Source organism: Megalobrama amblycephala, linkage group LG2, assembly GCF_018812025.1.
Source record: "Megalobrama amblycephala isolate DHTTF-2021 linkage group LG2, ASM1881202v1, whole genome shotgun sequence".
Taxonomy (NCBI): Eukaryota; Metazoa; Chordata; class Actinopteri; order Cypriniformes; family Xenocyprididae; genus Megalobrama; species Megalobrama amblycephala.
Window position 1 is genome coordinate 33,943,759 of NC_063045.1, and position 18,756 is coordinate 33,962,514.

At 37.8% G+C, this 18,756-nt stretch overlaps 3 protein-coding genes across 3 annotated transcripts in view; 2 read left to right on the top strand and 1 right to left on the bottom strand.

The window, feature by feature from the left end:
* The window catches only part of ppp2cb (protein phosphatase 2, catalytic subunit, beta isozyme), an 11,470-nt gene extending 4,220 nt beyond the window's left edge, over positions 1-7,250 (top strand). Inside the window, exons 2-7 of the mRNA XM_048172174.1 lie at positions 1,328-1,537; positions 1,618-1,791; positions 1,927-2,016; positions 3,672-3,833; positions 3,944-4,062; positions 6,509-7,250. Of these exons, the coding sequence (XP_048028131.1) occupies positions 1,328-1,537; positions 1,618-1,791; positions 1,927-2,016; positions 3,672-3,833; positions 3,944-4,062; positions 6,509-6,581 (828 nt within the window). The 3' untranslated portion in view covers positions 6,582-7,250. The remainder of the gene's footprint in view (positions 1-1,327; positions 1,538-1,617; positions 1,792-1,926; positions 2,017-3,671; positions 3,834-3,943; positions 4,063-6,508) is intronic.
* Positions 7,251-7,328: 78 nt separating this feature from the next.
* ubxn8 (UBX domain protein 8) lies at positions 7,329-13,959 on the bottom strand. The gene is made up of 8 exons (XM_048172183.1): positions 13,829-13,959; positions 13,268-13,393; positions 13,102-13,175; positions 12,859-12,981; positions 8,791-8,922; positions 8,601-8,642; positions 8,407-8,481; positions 7,329-8,329 (listed from the first exon to the last, which is right to left on the bottom strand). The coding sequence occupies exons 1-8, from the start codon at positions 13,902-13,904 to the stop codon at positions 8,159-8,161; spliced, it is 819 nt and encodes a 272-aa protein (XP_048028140.1). The 5' UTR covers positions 13,905-13,959; the 3' UTR covers positions 7,329-8,158.
* Positions 13,960-14,373: 414 nt separating this feature from the next.
* Positions 14,374-17,563, top strand: hint1 (histidine triad nucleotide binding protein 1). The gene is made up of 3 exons (XM_048172196.1): positions 14,374-14,533; positions 15,010-15,114; positions 17,278-17,563. Exons 1-3 carry the CDS (start codon positions 14,423-14,425, stop codon positions 17,440-17,442), a joined length of 381 nt encoding a protein of 126 aa, XP_048028153.1. The 5' UTR covers positions 14,374-14,422; the 3' UTR covers positions 17,443-17,563.
* The last annotated feature ends 1,193 nt before the right edge of the window (positions 17,564-18,756 follow it).

Genomic DNA, 18,756 nt, shown 5'->3' on the forward strand with positions numbered 1-18,756 from the left:
TTTAATGTACGTTTTAATCTGTTTTAAAAACAAATTATTACAGCCATCATTTAAATGTTAAAATTTAACCAACAAATTGGTGTAGAAATATTCTATTATTAAAAAGTTGATAAAAATGTGCAATTTAAGTAATTGATTATTAAACAAACTTTGAAAGAAAAAGTTTTCTAAAAGACTTAATTTTGGTGTTTAGGCAAAATTCGTAATATTAATCAAGTGTAATATTAATAAAATAAAATTTCCACTCATTAATGAAGTTAAGCACTCAAATAATGTATTCATTATCCAGAAGTTAAAGAAAAATTCGATTAATTTAAATTGATATATTTGCAGTAGATGCACTGCTTTTGAACACTTTTCCTGTGGCACGCTCTGTTTTAATTCTCTAATGACAGTGAGGAATGCTAGACGCATGATAATTCCCCTTTAAATTGCAGAACTTGTGTTTGGAGAAAATATTTCTCGCGAGAACAATAGATGTGCACTTGACTCTATTATGGAAGACACTGCAGGTCCATTGTCCGGTTTGAAAAGGTCCGATGACAATACTGTTCAACCACTGCTGCACGGAGGTGCTATTGATGTGCAGGCAGACAGTATCCCAATGCTAACTCCTGTGATGAAAAATACTATTGTATTTGAAGGATAGAATTTGAAGGAAACGGTAAGATTTGCACGTTTTTTAAGATGTTTTGTCACTGACACAAGTCAGACAATTGTATTTATGCTGCTGCAAAAATGTAATATATTTTATTAATTTAAATGATTAAAAATGCTATTTGGCCAGTGGAAAAGAATGAGAATAACTTGAGAATAAATGAGAGAGAATAAATGTTTTCTCTGAAAAATATTTTAAATGGCTTTTATGGATATTTTGATATAGTATTTATTCTAAAACAAGACAAGGATGCTAAATAATTTTAGCAATGTGATGCGACCTGCACAAATAGCATTTACAGTCCGTTATCTCTTATTTTCTTGATGTCTTGTAGCCTACCGTTAAACATGGTATCACGTAGATGGCAATATGCATATGAAAGGGATATGCAGATGACGTTATGCGTAGTAAAACTAGGCGTTGTAAGCTCCATATGTCGCTATTTTGGGGAAGAGACGGAGTGGAGATGCACTGGGTTTTATAAAGGGAATTTTGCGCAGATTCTGGCGTATGGATAGTTTTATAAATGTATGAAAACGTTTGTGCATACGCAAAATCTAGCTTTTGTGTATACGCATACTTTTAGGATGAAATCTACGTAAAGTTTTATACATGAGGTCCTTGGACTCTTACTGTGACTGATGCACTGTCTTATTCTCACACACGCAGGCTAAAGAGATTCTCACTAAGGAGTCCAATGTGCAGGAGGTGCGCTGCCCCGTCACAGTGTGTGGAGATGTGCATGGCCAGTTTCATGACCTGATGGAGCTCTTCAGAATTGGTGGGAAGTCACCTGACACCAACTACCTGTTTATGGGCGACTATGTAGACAGAGGATATTACTCAGTGGAAACAGTCACACTTCTTGTTGCACTAAAGGTACGTTTGCTACATTTGCTATGATGGTCTTGCAAACACTTCAGACTTCTTGACATTCCATTTGTCGTCTTCATTTGTAGGTTCGCTATCCAGAACGCATCACGATATTGCGAGGAAACCACGAGAGCAGACAGATCACACAGGTGTACGGTTTCTATGACGAGTGCTTGAGGAAATATGGCAACGCAAACGTCTGGAAGTATTTCACAGACCTCTTTGACTACCTACCCCTCACAGCCCTGGTGGATGGGCAGGTGAGAAACCCTCCTCTTCTGAGAAATACACATAAGAATAATGACAGAACCGATGTAACTTCTCTGCTGTAGAATCCTCTGACATCTGCTGATGGCCGTAAATATCTTGTATAACTCTCTCTCTCTTTGTGTCAGATCTTCTGCCTGCACGGTGGTCTCTCTCCATCCATAGACACACTGGATCACATCCGTGCGCTGGATCGTCTACAGGAGGTTCCACATGAGGTCAGTACAACCACAGATCGCATCTACACTATTGACTGCTTCAAGTGGCTTGAAGAAAGAGGACATCAGTGTGTGTAGCAGTAGTGTAAAAGTTTAAGGTTTTGGTCTGTGTGAATGAAATGTTGTATCAGAACTGCTCTGCCCTGGCCATGACACTCAGAAAGATTGGCGCATATTGTTTGGAGTCTAATTGAATTAACTGTGGGAGAAGAAAGAAAAAGGTTTAAAGGTGCAGTGTGTAAATTTTAGCGGCATCTTCCGGCGAGGTTGCGAATTGCAATATAGAGAAGCTACTGTGGCCAACACAGGACAAAGATGTTGTCATCTGAGATGGAAGAGAGTAGCCAGTCAAGCATATGCCCTCTGTAGAGCAGTTTGTCCATTTAGGGCTACTGTAGAAACATGCCGGCGCAAATGGCGACTTAACATGTAAGGGGACCTGTGGTGTATGTAGATAGAAATGTTTCATTCTAAGGTAATAAAAACATAACGCTTCATTATGTAAGGTCTTTATATACCACTTAAAACATAGTTATGTATATTATATTGCATTTCTGTCAGTTGATCCTCATATTCAATTTCTGTCAATTAAAATTTACACATAGCACCTTTTAAAGGGGTAATTCACTGCTGGCAAAATGGGCTTTTAATAAAACCTGTCTATGCAGTAGAAACACTGTAAACTTTTTGTCTTCTTACTACTTGCTGCACATGGAAACACAACCATCTTCGCATATTTGTGGGCTTCCTGTGGTTTTCAGTGAAAATAAATGTTCAGTGGTTTAACGTTTGAAAATTAAGACAACCATAAATATTAATGTAATTGTACAATTGTAGTCTAAAATTATTGTATTATTATTATTATTATTATTATTATTATTATTAAATACTTTTTTTTTTTAAGAGGAATATAAAATTTAATATTTTATATTTGAATAGTAATTAAGTTATATAATTTCTTTCCATAATCATGTTTTTTTTGTTGTTTTTTTTTGTCAGAAAATAGCAATTAGATCAGCTTGGGCAGCAAGAAAAATGTGAATAAAGGGCCGTTCTCAACAAAACATGACACAGCACTAGTTGAATAAAAGTTCTCTTGTGTAGTTATAGTTGTATTTATAAGTAGACGCCAGCCTCGATTTTCACTCTGTCCCAATACTGTTTTACTGGGAAACTGCTGCAAATGAATCTTGAATCGATTCAGACTATTTTATAAATTCACATGGCCTATTCATCAGAAACCAAAACAATGCTTAATGCTCCAAATGATTTAATGGCATCGCTAGTTCTGATTTTAAAAAGCCGACAGAAATATGTGACATGTCTTCATAACTGAAATTCTCAAGTAAAATGTGTCTTAAGTCAATCCCTCATGTCATCGCACATGCAGTATATAATGGGCTTTCGTCTGCTCATATCAAGATCAGATTCATGGGTGTTGAGCTGAACTCTCGTGACTGTACAGCCCTGCAGAACCTTGTCTCTTAAACCTTTATTACCTTTTCAGATGAAGTAACCAAGATACCAGCTCTACTTGTAAATGTCAGGAGTAATTAAAGTGCGTTTAAGATATATGGCATCAATACAACACACGTTCTCCTAAAGGCTTTCACTGGTTTGAGCGGATTTGCTGTAAATCAGTGTGTGTGTTTCAGGGACCCATGTGTGACCTGCTGTGGTCAGACCCTGATGATCGTGGTGGCTGGGGAATCTCGCCACGAGGAGCCGGTTACACCTTTGGACAAGACATTTCTGAGACCTTCAACCACGCTAATGGCCTCACGCTGGTGTCCCGCGCCCATCAGCTGGTCATGGAGGTGAGATCCACAGTTCAACTCTTCACAACCCTTCAGTGGAATAACGATTAAGATCAGATATAAAACACCTTTTTTTTTTTTTTTTTTTTTTTTTTTTCCCCTTCTTTCAGGGGTACAATTGGTGTCATGATAGGAACGTTGTCACTATCTTCAGTGCGCCAAACTACTGCTATCGCTGTGGCAACCAGGCAGCCATTATGGAACTGGACGATACCCTTAAATATTCATTGTAAGTTACACTTATTATGATGATCTTTCTCATATAAAGTGTTATGTCAAGAACAAGTCTGAACCTTATTTCAAGTGCTTTACTTAAAGAATGAAAATGAAGCCTGTTTAGAGGACTATAAAGGTTTTCAACTTTTGTGGCATTATCTTCATTTTATGACATTATTTTCATTGCTTTTGAAGTCCCTAGTATGCTTTTTTGGGTATTTTCTTTCATGTAGTGTGTATTGTCTGCAAAGTTTTAAAGATCAAAGTGTACGACACAAAGTTTTTGTCTCCTACAAGAAAGAAATGAGTCGTCAGCTATTCCGGTCTCACTTCCATTACACATCCATGTAGGTTTATAACAAATTTGCATAATGCCCACCTATGGTCTTCATTGTAGGGATGTCCAGATCCGATCACGCGATCGGAAATCGGGCCCGATCACGTGGTTTCAGACTCGATCGGAATCGGACGTTACCTCCCGATGAGGACTCGGATATATATGTATTGGGGTGCAACGGTTCTCTGTAAAAAAAAATCGAACCGTACGGTTCGGTACACACTTGCACCGCGGTCCACCTCGAATGACGACGCATCTATTGGTTAATATGGTTTGTTTAAAATAGCAACGTGGAAAACAGACAGACAGAGTTCAGATAATGTATGTTTCAGTCGATGGATGCGCAAAACGTTACAACAACAATAATCAGAAAGCGTGGACAAAACAGTTACTCTTTGTAAACTGTTAACTGCGAGTGCCGTCTGCTCTAATGTCCAGTCATTTACGCCGTCAGAGAGACCTGAACAGCAACACTGTGAGAAGATTTGTGTGCGCTCATCCGACGCGCGCACACGCTTATTTCAGTCAGCGCGCAAATACTGAGTTCTCTTTCAAGTCTTGCGCTTCAGCGGACAAATTCATACAAAAATGATGTCAACATGCCCGATTTTAGCGAGTATCCTAGCAAACATAGTCGGTTATGTCTTAAGTGAACGTATATTAGTCGAGAAAGAAAGGCACATGTGTAACAGTATATGTACTGGATCGTGCATGTCTTATAGGGAAAAAAACTATTCCTGCTGCCTGTTTTTAATGTTAAATCAAACAACAAATAACAAAGAAATCACTCACTGCTCTTGACTGAATAGTTTTTGTAACTTCAATAATGATTAATCTTTATTTATTTTATACAGTAAAGATAATATGCAGTGATATTTTTGATTACTTTATCCATTTTCTGTACGTGAAAACTACTGTTAGATACCTTAAAAACCTGAAAGGCACTGTTCCTGGATCCTGGATCTGTTTTTTTCGCTCTTCTTTATTCTTTATGTATTATAGCAGTATCGGATCGGGACTCGGTATCGGTAGATACTCAAAATCAAATGACTCGGACTCGAGGGCAAAAAAAACGTGATCGGGACATCCCTACTTCATTGGGTGCCCATGAACAACTACTTTGACCCTCAAACACTGTAGTTGTAGTTGAGAAGCAATGTGTCGAAGACGTGCCAAATCCACTTTGCATCCACTTCCAAAGAATGAGGAATTGATACAGTAAAACTGATTCCGTCATTACAGTTCACATCGCTGTTCTGAAATTCAGATATGGTAATGGGTGTATTCACTGTATGCACTGTAAAAGCACAACAGACTGGGCCATCTGACCAATCAGAGCAGAGTAGATCAATCACAATAGATTGGAGCCGGCTGACGAATCAGAGCAGAGGAAGCTCTCATAAAGGAGGGATTTTGAGAGTCCGATTCCTTTATCGAACAGTTTCAGATGCTGTGAGAGAAGAGGTGATGCAGCTATGTACACTGAGAAAATTTAAATGTTTATTGAACTTGGATGCATGTAAATCTATTGTAGGAGACTCCAAAACAGAATTAGGAACTTTTTTTTTAAATGGCATAATAGGGGCACTTTAACCATATTACTGCAAAATTCTTATTGCTGTGTAATTGTCAACAAACTGCAAGAAAAATGAAAAAATTACTGAAGCAGGTACTCTGAACACTCCCCAGTCTGCCATTGGTTGAACAAAAACACCCCAAACTCATGTGTTGCTGTGTTGGGATGTGAGCAGTGTTTTCATAGCACCAGTGTTGGACACTTCAGGAAAATCAGCCTACATATGTCTCGCTGCATATTAAACCAGGATAGGAGAAAGAAAGAAAAAACAACTTGCAGTAATGACGCTAATAACAATCACCATTGAGAATAGTGGGAATTAAAAATACTATATATATAGCAATGTGAACTGTGGGGTACAATGAGCTTAATTGCAATTAAAATGTCACAATGCAAAAAATCTCTGTAGTCCTTAAATTATGCTTCATTTTCATGCATTCTGCAATATATTATTTCTTACTTGTTGAGGTTTTGGAGTGAAATGTGACCAGAACAGGTTTTCATGATTTGAACGTATAGTGAGCTGCATTTTTCTTTTTTCCCCAGCCTTCAGTTTGATCCAGCTCCTCGACGTGGAGAGCCTCACGTCACCCGCCGCACCCCCGACTACTTCCTATAAGCGAGCACTGGCCTGCCTCCAAAGACCTCTGACGCAAACGAAAAATTGACAATTCCAAACATGCATACATCTATTCGTCCAATGTGTACATAAAATGGGGGATATGTTCTGACACAACACTAACATGGACCAAAATGTGCCATACAAGCATTTAATGCCCAAATCCGATCGCTCTGTCTCAGTACTGCTACAAAGTGTCTCGTTTTAGCCTATAGTGCAAATTGCCTGCTGTATACAATGAATAGAGTTGTTCCCTTCGTTCTTGAATTGTAAATTACTCTGAGTAAAAAAACAAGCAACTAGCTTTCTCTCTTACAGTATCACTGGAAAAAAAAAGTCATTTAAGTTGGCAATGCCAGGCATGTGAAAAACAGTAACATTTTATACAAGTGCACAAACTGACGTCCTTTCCTCTATCTTCACCAAAAAAACACACAAAAAAATCCAATCGGGAAGGAATGTTGAAACCGAAGGACGTGCCTCTTCCGTTCTGGGAGTGAAGACACAAGTGTACATGGACTTTATCTGACTGTCCCTCTTTGTCTAATATTACCATTTTCTTTTCTTTTGTGTTTCCTGTCTTCTGTGTATTTGTTAATAAGTGATGGCCTCTTCTTTGGTGTATTTGAACTAATAAAGTACTTTTAATCGCAAGCTACTCCAAAACCACACACTAGTTGTGCTTTTTTGACATTGCGGATTTTGAGGATTATCGTTATTGAGAGTAAAACTACTCGGTAAGAAATGTAGAGTGGAACTGTTTTATTTTTGTAGTTTACATTAAGAATTGACTGGAGCATGAAAAGTGTTTTTGTTTGCTGTACTAGAGTGGTGCAGATCATTGTTTAAGCTTTGACTGGTTATCATCGTCCTCTGCTGGTACATGTGAAACTACACCATCTGGCTGCAAAGAGCTTCTTTCTCCATTCACAGATGGTCTAAAATATCCATGTATTCTGAGAACATGCACTTTTGCAAGCAAGCAAGCATTTTATCACTTTGTAGTTGTAGTTTTTACCAGCGAACGATTCTTTGCTTCCCATGGAGGTTGAATTTCAAAGTCAATGTCCAGAACTTCACATCCCAAAGGTGACACACTCAGTTCTAGCATTGCCATAACTATGCGTTTCAAAGAAAAACATGAACGGTATCTTACGCTGACCTGCATTTAATTGATGTCAAAATTGTATGGACCTCAAACCTTTTAGTATATGAACATTCAGATATTAGATCAAATGAGACAAGAGTACCAATCTGCAGCCTAATATAAAAACTACCTGAGAATTCTGTCACCCTAACAACCCTTGTTTTATTACCATCAATTTTTTGCTGATTTAAAAAACATTGTATCTAAACAGGATTATTCTCATGTATTTATAGAAAAACTAAGATCAGCAAACAGACTGTAAGATTTATCCATAAGCCAGTTGAAGAGCAAAAGTGAAGAGTTACAATGAAATGTATCCCAATTCTGGCAGATGTAGAGAATTAAGTCCTTTCGATTGGTGCACGATGTTACAGCACTGATACTGATATCTATTAAGTCCCACAAAAGCATTTCTAAAATAGAAGTTCTCTTAGGTAACGGACGGCTCTTTCTCCTCCACGTGCAGCAGTGTGTCGGTGAGAATCCCAGCCTCCTCCAGGCTCACGTCTACAGCCATCAGCAGGGTTTTCCTGGGATAGGATGTACACAGTGTGTAGAGAGCAGGAGGGTATCCTGTCTTCATCATCCAGTCAAGGAGGAGCTAATGATCATAAGAAATTAATATTAACTTGTCATCTTTCTAGTCAAAGCAGATGACAATAATCAGGAAGGACTCACCATCGAGCTCCAGGTTTTGAGGAATCGCCGGTGAATCGTTCTTCTGCTTGGACATCTTAGAGCTATTTTTACAGCCTGTTAGTGAATTACAGAGCAGAGATCTAACTATAAATACATGACTTAAGAGAAGAAATGAATAGTTATCATTGGGTCATCTGCTTGTTTTTATTCATATGTATGTCTGGTCCACTCACCCCCTCAGTATCTGCTGACGGCTCATCGGGCAAAACTATGACCTTTAATGGAAAGAAAAAAAACACATTTCTTCAACACAGGCCCATAACGGAGCTCAAATTTCTGAAAGTTCTACCTAAATCTACACCTGTGCATTAGGGCTCTTTTAGAGCACCATTCCAAGCTAAACACACATTCACCATTTCCCACCTTCTTCTGCTTGGGCGCTTCCTTTTGGACAGGATCTCGAGTAACAGTCTGCAGCAGCTTCCGTCTCCTTCTGGCTCCCTGATTAGGATTCTCATCTGCACTGACATCAAGACACATCTGATCCTCTTCCCCCTGAACCACAGAATACAAATAAAAAATGCTCTCAGTAATATGTGTCAGCCATCTTAGACCAGGGATGTCCAATCAGAGTCCTGCAGAGTTTAGCTCCAACTTTAGCTCTCAACACACCTACCTGGAAGTTTGTAGTATGCCAAGTAAGACCTTGATTAGCTGGTTCAGGGGCCTGTACCATGATGGTAGTTGAACAAACTCAGGGTTACAGGATTAGTTTCGAGTTGACAAAACCAAACCACTCCAATCCGGCTTTGTTGGTACCATGACGCTGATCATGAACTTTCTTTGTCAACTCAGGCTTTGATCCTGAGTTTGCGGAGCACGTGCACATGAATGTGACATCAGTGGTGAACAGCCAATCACATGCCTTGCAACAGAGAGAAACAATGATTCACTTCTTGCGCGATTCAAAACTCTTTTGCTGAAGATTACGAGATTGAAGAAAATGAAGAATTTAAACTCATTTACACTGATGAAAATAAAAGAAATTATCTTGCTCTATCAGTGCAAGTGAAACTTGTGTAGTTTATTTAGTTGATAATATATAGTGATAGAGACTCAGACATGTAAGGTCACATTATATTTAAAGTTTATTTACATCTTATTTTTATTACATATGATCTGTATATATTAATATTCACTGAAACGAAATAATTAACAATAACTGTTAAACTAAAATCACTTGTGTAATGGATTAATAATAATATATATCATTGAATTATTATATAAATCATATATAAATCATAAAATCATTCTAAGTAATTATCATTAAAGCCAGACAATTTAATTGTTAAATATTTTTTTACTATATAGTGACCTTTAATTTGGAGGAAAAGAAACTGGGGAGTGACTTTATTGTGTTGAATGTGTCAGTGTCACTTTGCTCACATCCGATTGGCCTAAATTCGGTTTGAGATCTCTGAACCAGAACATAACCTGCCCCGGAGCAGGTTAGCCGTGGAGCGCAAGTTACTTGCTTTCTTTCATGGTACCTAAAACCCAGGATTGGCGCGAACTAATCTGAAACTTACCTGGCTAGCCATCTAATCCGGCTTCATGGTACAGGCCCCAGGTGTGTTTAACTAGGGTTGGAGCTGAACAGTGGCCCTCCAGGAGCAGGTTTGGACACCCCTGTTTTAGAATGGAGCCAATGCAGTGTATCATGTAAAAGTTTACTGTTAACAATGCCATAATAGAGATGCTCTATTTGTAGTCAGCCATTATTACAATTAATTGGCTTTATGTCAAACGTCACATGAACAAACAGGAAAGGAGGTCTCATTGCACCCGCTTGTCGTTAACAGCAGTATCAACTGACCCCGACATCTATGGACTTTTTTTTTTTTTTTTTTTAGGTAATCTGCTAACCTAGCTAGTTCATTTTATTGTTACTGTTTAATTCAATTTAAATATCTAAGGTCTGGTTTCACAGACAGAGCTTAGGCTAAACCAGGATTAAGTCTTATTTCAATTAGGATATTTAAGTAGCTTTTATAAACATACCCTAGAAAAAAACATTACTCGTGTGCATCTTGAGACAAAACAATGGCTCTGACATATTTTAAGATATGTCAGTGCAAGTTGCTTTCATTTAAAACAGCTCAAACATGCATCTGGAACTAGCTTAAGCCATGTCTGTGAAACCGGGAGTAAATGTTAGTGAGAAGAAGAAAAATAAAAAACTTTTAGATATCATTATGCATATGCATATGGTAGCTCATTTGAAGGTATCTTGAATAAAGCAGCTCAATATTTAACAAAGAGCTGAACCGGAAGTGATGCAACCTGTTTTGCACAATACGGAAGTTTGTTGTGCATAATCCCCATTACTACTACTAATAGTTTTTTAATGAAGATAATTCCTAGATTCAGTACACTTACACATTACTGTGGCAGCCAGCAATCCTAGATAAGATGCTGGAAAGGTTGCTAAAATCATCACAATATTCTGCAACTGTACTGATTATATCAGGAGCTCCAAACTCTGGCCCTTGTGATCCAACCCTGATCAAACTCACCTTTCTAGTGACCCTGACATTGATTAGCTTTTTCAGGTGTGTTTGAACAGGGTTGGAGCTGAACTCTGCAGGAAAGTGAAGCTGTGTCTGAAACTGCTCCCTATTTTTTAAAAAGTGCACTATATCGTATTACTGCCATTCTGTAGTGGTGTCCAATTCTGAGTGAACAATATCACTCCCTACGTTCATTCACTCTTTTATACCCACAATGCACTCTGATTTGGAGTGTACTTTTGATGCCAACCTCACCAACCGACTATTTCCCATATTGCAGTGCAAGACAGCGATAGAGCTCACAAGAAAATAAAAGATGGGCCATGGCAACACCAGAGGCGGCAACTTCTACAAATCTAAGTGTAATGTTTTGCTAATTAAAGTACATCTGTATGATGATATTGTGAAGCGTAATGATAGAGATTGATTGATGCGGTAATTATTTTCAACTGCATAATATTGTGTACATAATGTATGTTCATACACGTGTTCATTGTTGTAAATAGTTGTTATTTTATGTTATTTTAAATAAATAAAATGAATGTGACAGACAGTAGTGTATTTTAAAGGTGTCATAGTATCGAAAATTGAATTTTCCTCGGCATAGTTGAATAACGAGTTCAGTACGTGGAAATGACATACAGTGAGTCTCAAACACCATTGTTTCCTCCTTCTTATATAAATCTCATTTGTTTAAAAGACCTCTGAAAAACAGGCGAATCTCAACATAACACCGACTGTTATGTAACAGTCGGGATCATTAATATGTATGCCCCCAATATTTGCACATGCCAGCCCATGTTCAAGGCATTAGACAAGGGGAGCGAGTATTAACGTCTGGATCTGTGCACAGCTGAATCATCAGACTAGGTAAGCAAAGAAAGGACAATAGCGAAAAATGGCAGATGGAGCAATAATAACTGACATGATCCATGATAACATGATATTTTTAGTGATATTTGTAAATTGTCTTTCTAAATGTTTTGTTAGCATTAGCGTTAGCCACGGAACACTATCAAACTCCTTCAGAATCAAATGTAAACATCCAAATAAATACCATACTTACATGATCAAATATGCTGCATGACGAACACTTTGTATAGATCCATTTTGAGGGTTATATTAGCTGTGTGAACTTTGTTTATGCAATGTATATAGAGTCGCGAGCTCGGTAGCGGGGAGCGCGACGATTTAAAGGGGAAGCAGCCTGAATCGGCGCATATTTAATGATGCCCCAAAATAGGCAGATAAAAAAATTAATAAAAAACATCTATGGGGTATTTTGAGCTGAAACTTCACAGACACATTCAGGGGACACCTTAGATTTACATTACATCTTGTGAAAAAACGTTCTAGAGATAATATAATTTTAATATAATAAACATAATAATGAATATACATAACAGCCAGTTGTTTTGAACATCTTGAGGGCCAGAGTTGAGAACCCCTATACTATAATCGTTCCACCCTCAGTCAGGCACCATTAGCAAACGTTAAATAATGCTTGTGAGTGTATCTGCATATAGATGTTTTCATTGATTTCAATTTACTCTTGTTTTGATTCCTCAGCATCTAAATTGTTTATTTTTCTGATGCATGAGTAGTACAGTCTAACATGTATTACAACTTTAACTTTTTGACTGAATAACAACACTATTGTCTTCTGGACTGCATCTTTTTGCATCTATGATCATTATGTTCCTGTTTATCACTATAAATTTTATTTTTAAAAATCTGTTTTATAATGCGAAACAGAAATAAAAGGTGCGCGTGAGAAATGCGCGTGAGAATCGCATGCGATATATCGCCCAGCCCTAAAAGGTGCCTTGACTTATTTTTAATTGTTTAAAAACAAAACAAAACAGAAAAACACATTACCCATACTGCAGCATGTAGCACTAGTTATAATGAGTTTGCTCACCCCGACTGGAAACCCTTGGCTGAGTTTCCAGGTCTCTCCTGTCAAGCGATGGTGCCGCTCCATTTTCTGCTGGAGCAACGAGTTCTGTCTCGGCTTTAACACGCTTTCAGCATAGTCAGACATCTTCATGATATGAGAAACAACATATTTATTGTTAGAATATATTCAGAACATATTTACTGACCTACAGTGGAACATTTATTTGCTTTTAAAGGCAGAGAGTCGTGTGTTGTGGTGCTGAACCTTGTCATTGTGTTGATGTTGTTGAATTCTTCTAACTTGCTCTTGTTTCAGTCTGCTGGATTCATGCAGTGGGTCTACAAGATGACAAACTTCAATCATACAGTTACAGCAAATATACAACTACACAATTAAATAAGAATAAAAATTGTCATCTGAATGTCCGTACTGTCTGGGAGCTCTTGACACACTGGAAAGAAGAAAGATTTCAGCCTCGGTAACATATAAATCAGCCATGTGCAGATGCCCAGGAATATGAGCCCGCGTCCGGCCAGCTTCAGAGCATCTGTAACACCTTTAACACACATCACACAGCTGTCAGGCTCTCAGTGGTCAGATCTTAGCAGCCCTGGATCACTTCACAGCTGCTGCAGCAGCATTAACACATGCTGATCTTCAAGATTTATAGCAACGACCTCAAAATCAGAACAATATCCACTGGAGGAAAAAAAAAAGCTATCATAATTTGATAAGCAGTATCACACCACTGGTATTTTAAAAGGACACGTAGGAGGACTTCAAACATGTTTAAACATTGAAAATTGATCTAAATAAAATTATACTATTAATTCAATTTCATCAATGACATTTTTAACACATTTTGTTTTCACTTAAGTAGAAGAGCCATTTGTTCTTGCTCTATTAAAATGAGCGACACCAAGTGTTTTCAAAAAAAAAAAAAAAAAGAATAATAATTGCTGGAATAATGATTCTCATGATATCGTGTTACCAATTAACGAGTGTTTCCATGAAATGAAGCAAAATCCTGCCAGTAAAACACAGATCACAACACCTCTGTTAGACATGTCAGCAGTGATACGAATAACAACACGGAAGTAGGATGTTTCAAATTAAAAGCTGACAAGACGCAAAAAATACATAAACAATATTATTTTAGTATTTTATTAGACCTAGCTTGCTTTATTATGGAGTTTTTAGGTTTGTGTTGAGCTTTAGTCTAATTCAGTTTATTTCTGCGCTGTTATCACCTAACAGATCTATGCTAATTGTATTAGCAAGATTGCAATCATAGAATATTAAAATTATGGAACTTTTAGATTTTATTATTATGAATACAGTAGTGCCGACAAAGCATTATAGGACAAATGAAAGCAAGCAATAAAAAATATATATAGGTTGTCTCGGCATGGCGCTTTTATTATGAAAATAGTTTATTTTAAGCTGTCTTATCATGTGGCTGATCGTCAGTGGGCTCTGTCCAGTCGCTGTTCTCGTTTTGTGCTGGTCTCAGCCAATAGGCGTTGAGCTGTGTGTTCGCGTGTTTGATTGACAGCTCCGCAGCTGCAGAAGCAGATCTGTGATCATGGCGGATGAGGTGTCGCGAGCTCAGAGCGCGCAACCGGGAGGAGACACGATATTCGGCAAAATCATCCGTAAAGAGATTCCTGCCAACATCATTTATGAAGATGATCAGGTGCGATCTCTGCTGTTTGTACAGCCATAGCGATACTGCCATCAGGGCTGACAGGCAAGTCTGTGGTCGATCCTGCGCCTGATCTGCAGCATTACAATGCGCTTCAGACTATTTATAAGAATGATAATAATTTGAGTGTCTGATCTCTGCCATAGACGCGTTTGAAGTTCAGTTGCAAATTCATTTCGAGTTCTGCTGACAGTTATATTGAAATCTAGGATATCTGGAAATGTGCCAAATTTCAGTGCTAGTTCACATGTCCTGCACATGCATGTGAACTCGTTTCTGCACAACTTTGTTGCACATTGAACAGCGATTGATGAAGGCGGCGCCGTCCAAAATAATGAAAACTTTCAGTTACACGACAGTTTTACTACTTACTTACTTTTTAATACACCCAGTTGAATAATACACATTGTTAAACTCTCTCTCTTTCTTTCTGTCCCTCTCTTTCTGTGTGTGTAATGAATTGTTAGTGTATTGCCTTCCATGATGTGGCCCCTCAGGCTCCCACTCACTTCCTGGTGGTCCCCAGAAAGCCCATCACTCAGATCTCTAAAGTAGAGGATGCTGATAAAGAGGTCAGTATTAAACTGACACTGTATCACAGTGTGTTTGAACTTCATCTCAAAGCCACAGACCCCCAAATGAATCTCGTGCACATTAATCTACTTACATATTTGTAGTTTTGTTCCTGATCTTGTTCATTTAATAATTCTTCTTCAATAAAGAGTTCTGATCCAAATCAACCTGCTCACAATGTTACAATCATTAATATATACAGGTGCATCTCAATAAATTAGAATATCATGAAAAAGTTTTTTCTTTCTTTCTGTAATTTAATTCAAAATGTAAAACGAATATATTCTAGATTTATTAGACATAAAGAAAAATATTTCCATACTTTTTTGTTTACATTTTGATGATTACAGCTTGCTGCTCATCAAAATAAAAAAATCAGTATCTCAAATTATTAGAATAGTTAATTTCAAATTCTTTTAAATTACCATTCTCAGGGTATAAATACTGGGTTTAGGTCAGTAATCCCAACAGCAGTCATGGGGAAGTCTGCTGAATTGACAGTTGTCCAGAAGACGATCATCAAGACCCTCTACAATGAGGGTCATTGCTGAAAGAGCTGGCTGTTCGCAGAGTGCTGTGCCAAAGCATATTCATGGAAAGTGGGGTAGGAAAAGGTGTACAAGTGAAAGGAATGACCGCAGACTTGAGTAGATTGTCAGGCGAAGCCAATTTAAGAACTTAAGAGAGCTTCAAAAGGAGTGGACTGAAGCTGGAGTCAGTGCATCAAGAGCCACCGCACACAGACGTCTTCAGGAAATGGGCTACAACTGTCACATTCCACGTACCAAGCCACTTCTGAACTAAAGACAACTTCAGAAGCGTTTTACCTGGGCTAAGGAGAAAAAGAACTGGACTGTTGCTCAGTGGTCCAAATTCCTCTTTTCAGATGAAAGTAAATTTTGCATTTCATTTGGAAATCAAGGTCCCAGAGTCTGGAGGAAGAGTGGAGAGGTACAGAAACCATGTTGCTTGAAGTCCAGTGTGAAGTTTCCATAGTCAGTGATGATTTGGGCTGCCATGTCATCTGCTGGTGTTGGTCCACTGTGTTTTCTGAAGTCCACAGTCAACGCAGCCATCTACCTGGAAATTTTAGAGCACTTCATGCTTCCTTCTGCTGACAAGCTTTATGGAAATGCTGATTTCATTTTCCAGCAGGATTTGGCACCTGCCCACACTGCCAAAGGTACCAAAAGCTGGTTCAATGACCATGGTGTTACTGTGCTTGATTGGCCAGCAAACTCGCCTGACCTGAACCCCATAGAGAATCTATGGGGTATTGTCAAGAGGAAGATGAGAGACACCAGGCCCAACAATGCAGATGACCTGAAGGCCGCTATCAAAGAAACCTGGGCTTCCATTACACCTGAGCAGTGCCACAGGCTGATTGCCTCCATGCCACGCCGCATTGATGCAGTAATTCATGCAAAAGGAGGCCCAACCAAGTATTGAGTGCATAGAAATGAACATACTTTTCAGAAGCCTGACATTTCTGTTTAAAATATCCTTTTTTTAATTGATCTTACAAAGTATTTTAATTTATTGCGATAGTGAATTGGTGGGTTTTTGTTAAATGTGAGCCAAAATCATCACAATTAAAAGAACCAAAGACTTAAAGTACTTCAGTCTATGTGCATTGAATTTATTTAATACACGAGTTCTACAATTTGAGTTGAATTACTGAAATAAATGAACTTTTCCACGACATTCTAATTTATTGAGATGCACCTGTGTCTGTATATATATATATATATATGTATGTATGTATATATATATATATATATATATATATATATATATATATATATATATGTATATGTATTTATATATATGTGTATATGTGTAATATATATATATGTGCACAATATTCAGAAAGAACATTTGCAATGCTTCATGTGAGTGGACAGTTACAGCTGTTTCCTGTGATTCTCTGATTGGTAGATTGAAGATTGTATTCGTAATTATTCAGTTATTAAACACAATTGAAAGGTTATTGCTAAAAATCAGTATTATGGTCTAGCTTTGTAACTCATGCGTTATAGGTATATAATTTTATAAAAGCACTTCTTGAAATCTATGCCAATTGACTAGATCTACTGTACTGGTGGATGTGCTGGATGTTTTGTGAGTGTTATATATTCTGATGTTTCTTTGTATTGGCACAGCTGCTCGGACACCTGATGGTGGTTGCTAAGAAGTGTGCCGAGCAGGTGGGTTTACCCAGAGGATACCGACTGGTGCTCAATGAGGGTCCCGACGGTGGTCAGTCCGTTTACCATGTTCACATCCACGTCCTGGGTGGCCGTCAGCTGGGATGGCCTCCTGGATAACCACTGTATAGCTAGTTGTGTCATTGTTCACCATAACTGAGGTTAAATGTTAAATGTCAAGTAAGAATCAATCCAGAAAATAAGTTCTGACTGAGGATGTCAATAAAAACCATTAAATGTTGTTTTTTGGAATGTGTCATTATTTTAGTCTTGCTACAAATATTCTGTTTTTGGTTGTATTTCCCAGGCTGACTCTTGAATCCTATGTTGTGTAGTTACTACATTGTTAACTTTGAGAAATAAAAAGGGATTTAGAAAGCAGTGAACATACAAATAAAGGATGTGTTTGAGTATTTCCCCATGAAGATCAACATAAGCCTCTGAGCTCAGAACAACAGCAACATGAGAATGAGCTGATATATGAATCTTTTATATGAATAATGTCAAGCTTTATAGTGTGTGCATTCAAGTCAAGGTTATTCCATTTGCTCAACTACTTTTATATTGAATACAGATCACACATTTGCAAAATTCACTTCATTTTATAAATCAAAGGTAAATAACAGACAGCTGACTGCCATGATACAACTGCGGTTCATTGGTTAGCCTAACCTACACGGAAATGAGTGAAATGGTTTCTTGCATTACAGCACCCTCATTAGGCTCATATGGGTACATTTATTTAGTTGAAATTGGCCAGGAACAATTTGAAAAGTGGGATGGATGGACACAAGGCAAGGTACAGTTAGAATGACTGTTAAGTCATTCTAACCAGCATGATGTGTATGATTTCTGGTTTAAAAGGAACATTTGATTTGTGGAAAGAAAACATGACTTGTTCACAAGTTTGCAGTGTTTTTTTTAAAGGAACAAAATCTGTTGTCAGTTACCTAACCTTATGTTGATCCAAATTATTTTTAATAGTAAGAAGTAAAAAAATGTAATTTTGTGAAAAATTCTAAGCGTTCATCTCTTTCCTTGCAACATGCAAACATGAAGGCTCGGTGAATCTGAGATGACTAAACTCATAGACGAGCCCTAACGTGTATTTGTTGATACTCAGCTTCAACAACATCCTGCCAAAGAAACGTTTGTCTTTTAAGTCCCAGCATAGTCTAGAGAACATACTGTTTTTAATTTTCCCTGTGTGTTACTACAGGGGTGTTCTCTCATGAGGACTTCCCATACCTTTTTTTTTTTTCTTTTTTCTTCTTCTCCATTTTAACACCTATTTGCCACTTATTTGCCACCTGATGTCACCTGTTGGAGTTTGGGTTCCTTGCCGCTGTCACCTTTGGCTTGCTTAGTTGGGGACAATTGACATTTGACTTGACATTTGATATTCAACAGTATTCTTGACATTTATTCAACAGT

Coding starts and splice junctions, on each gene's coding strand:
- hint1 (XM_048172196.1), top strand. CDS start 14,423: ATGGCGGATGAGGTGTCGCGAGCTCAGAGCGCGCAACCGGGAGGAGAC. Junction 14,534..15,009: donor TCATTTATGAAGATGATCAG/GTGCGATCTCTG, acceptor ATGAATTGTTAG/TGTATTGCCTTCCATGATGT. Junction 15,115..17,277: donor TAGAGGATGCTGATAAAGAG/GTCAGTATTAAA, acceptor GTATTGGCACAG/CTGCTCGGACACCTGATGGT.
- ubxn8 (XM_048172183.1), bottom strand. CDS start 13,904: ATGTCTAACAGAGGTGTTGTGATCTGTGTTTTACTGGCAGGATTTTGC. Junction 13,394..13,828: donor ATGGAAACACTCGTTAATTG/GTAACACGATAT, acceptor TGTGTGTTAAAG/GTGTTACAGATGCTCTGAAG. Junction 8,330..8,406: donor TCAAAACCTGGAGCTCGATG/GTGAGTCCTTCC, acceptor TATGATCATTAG/CTCCTCCTTGACTGGATGAT.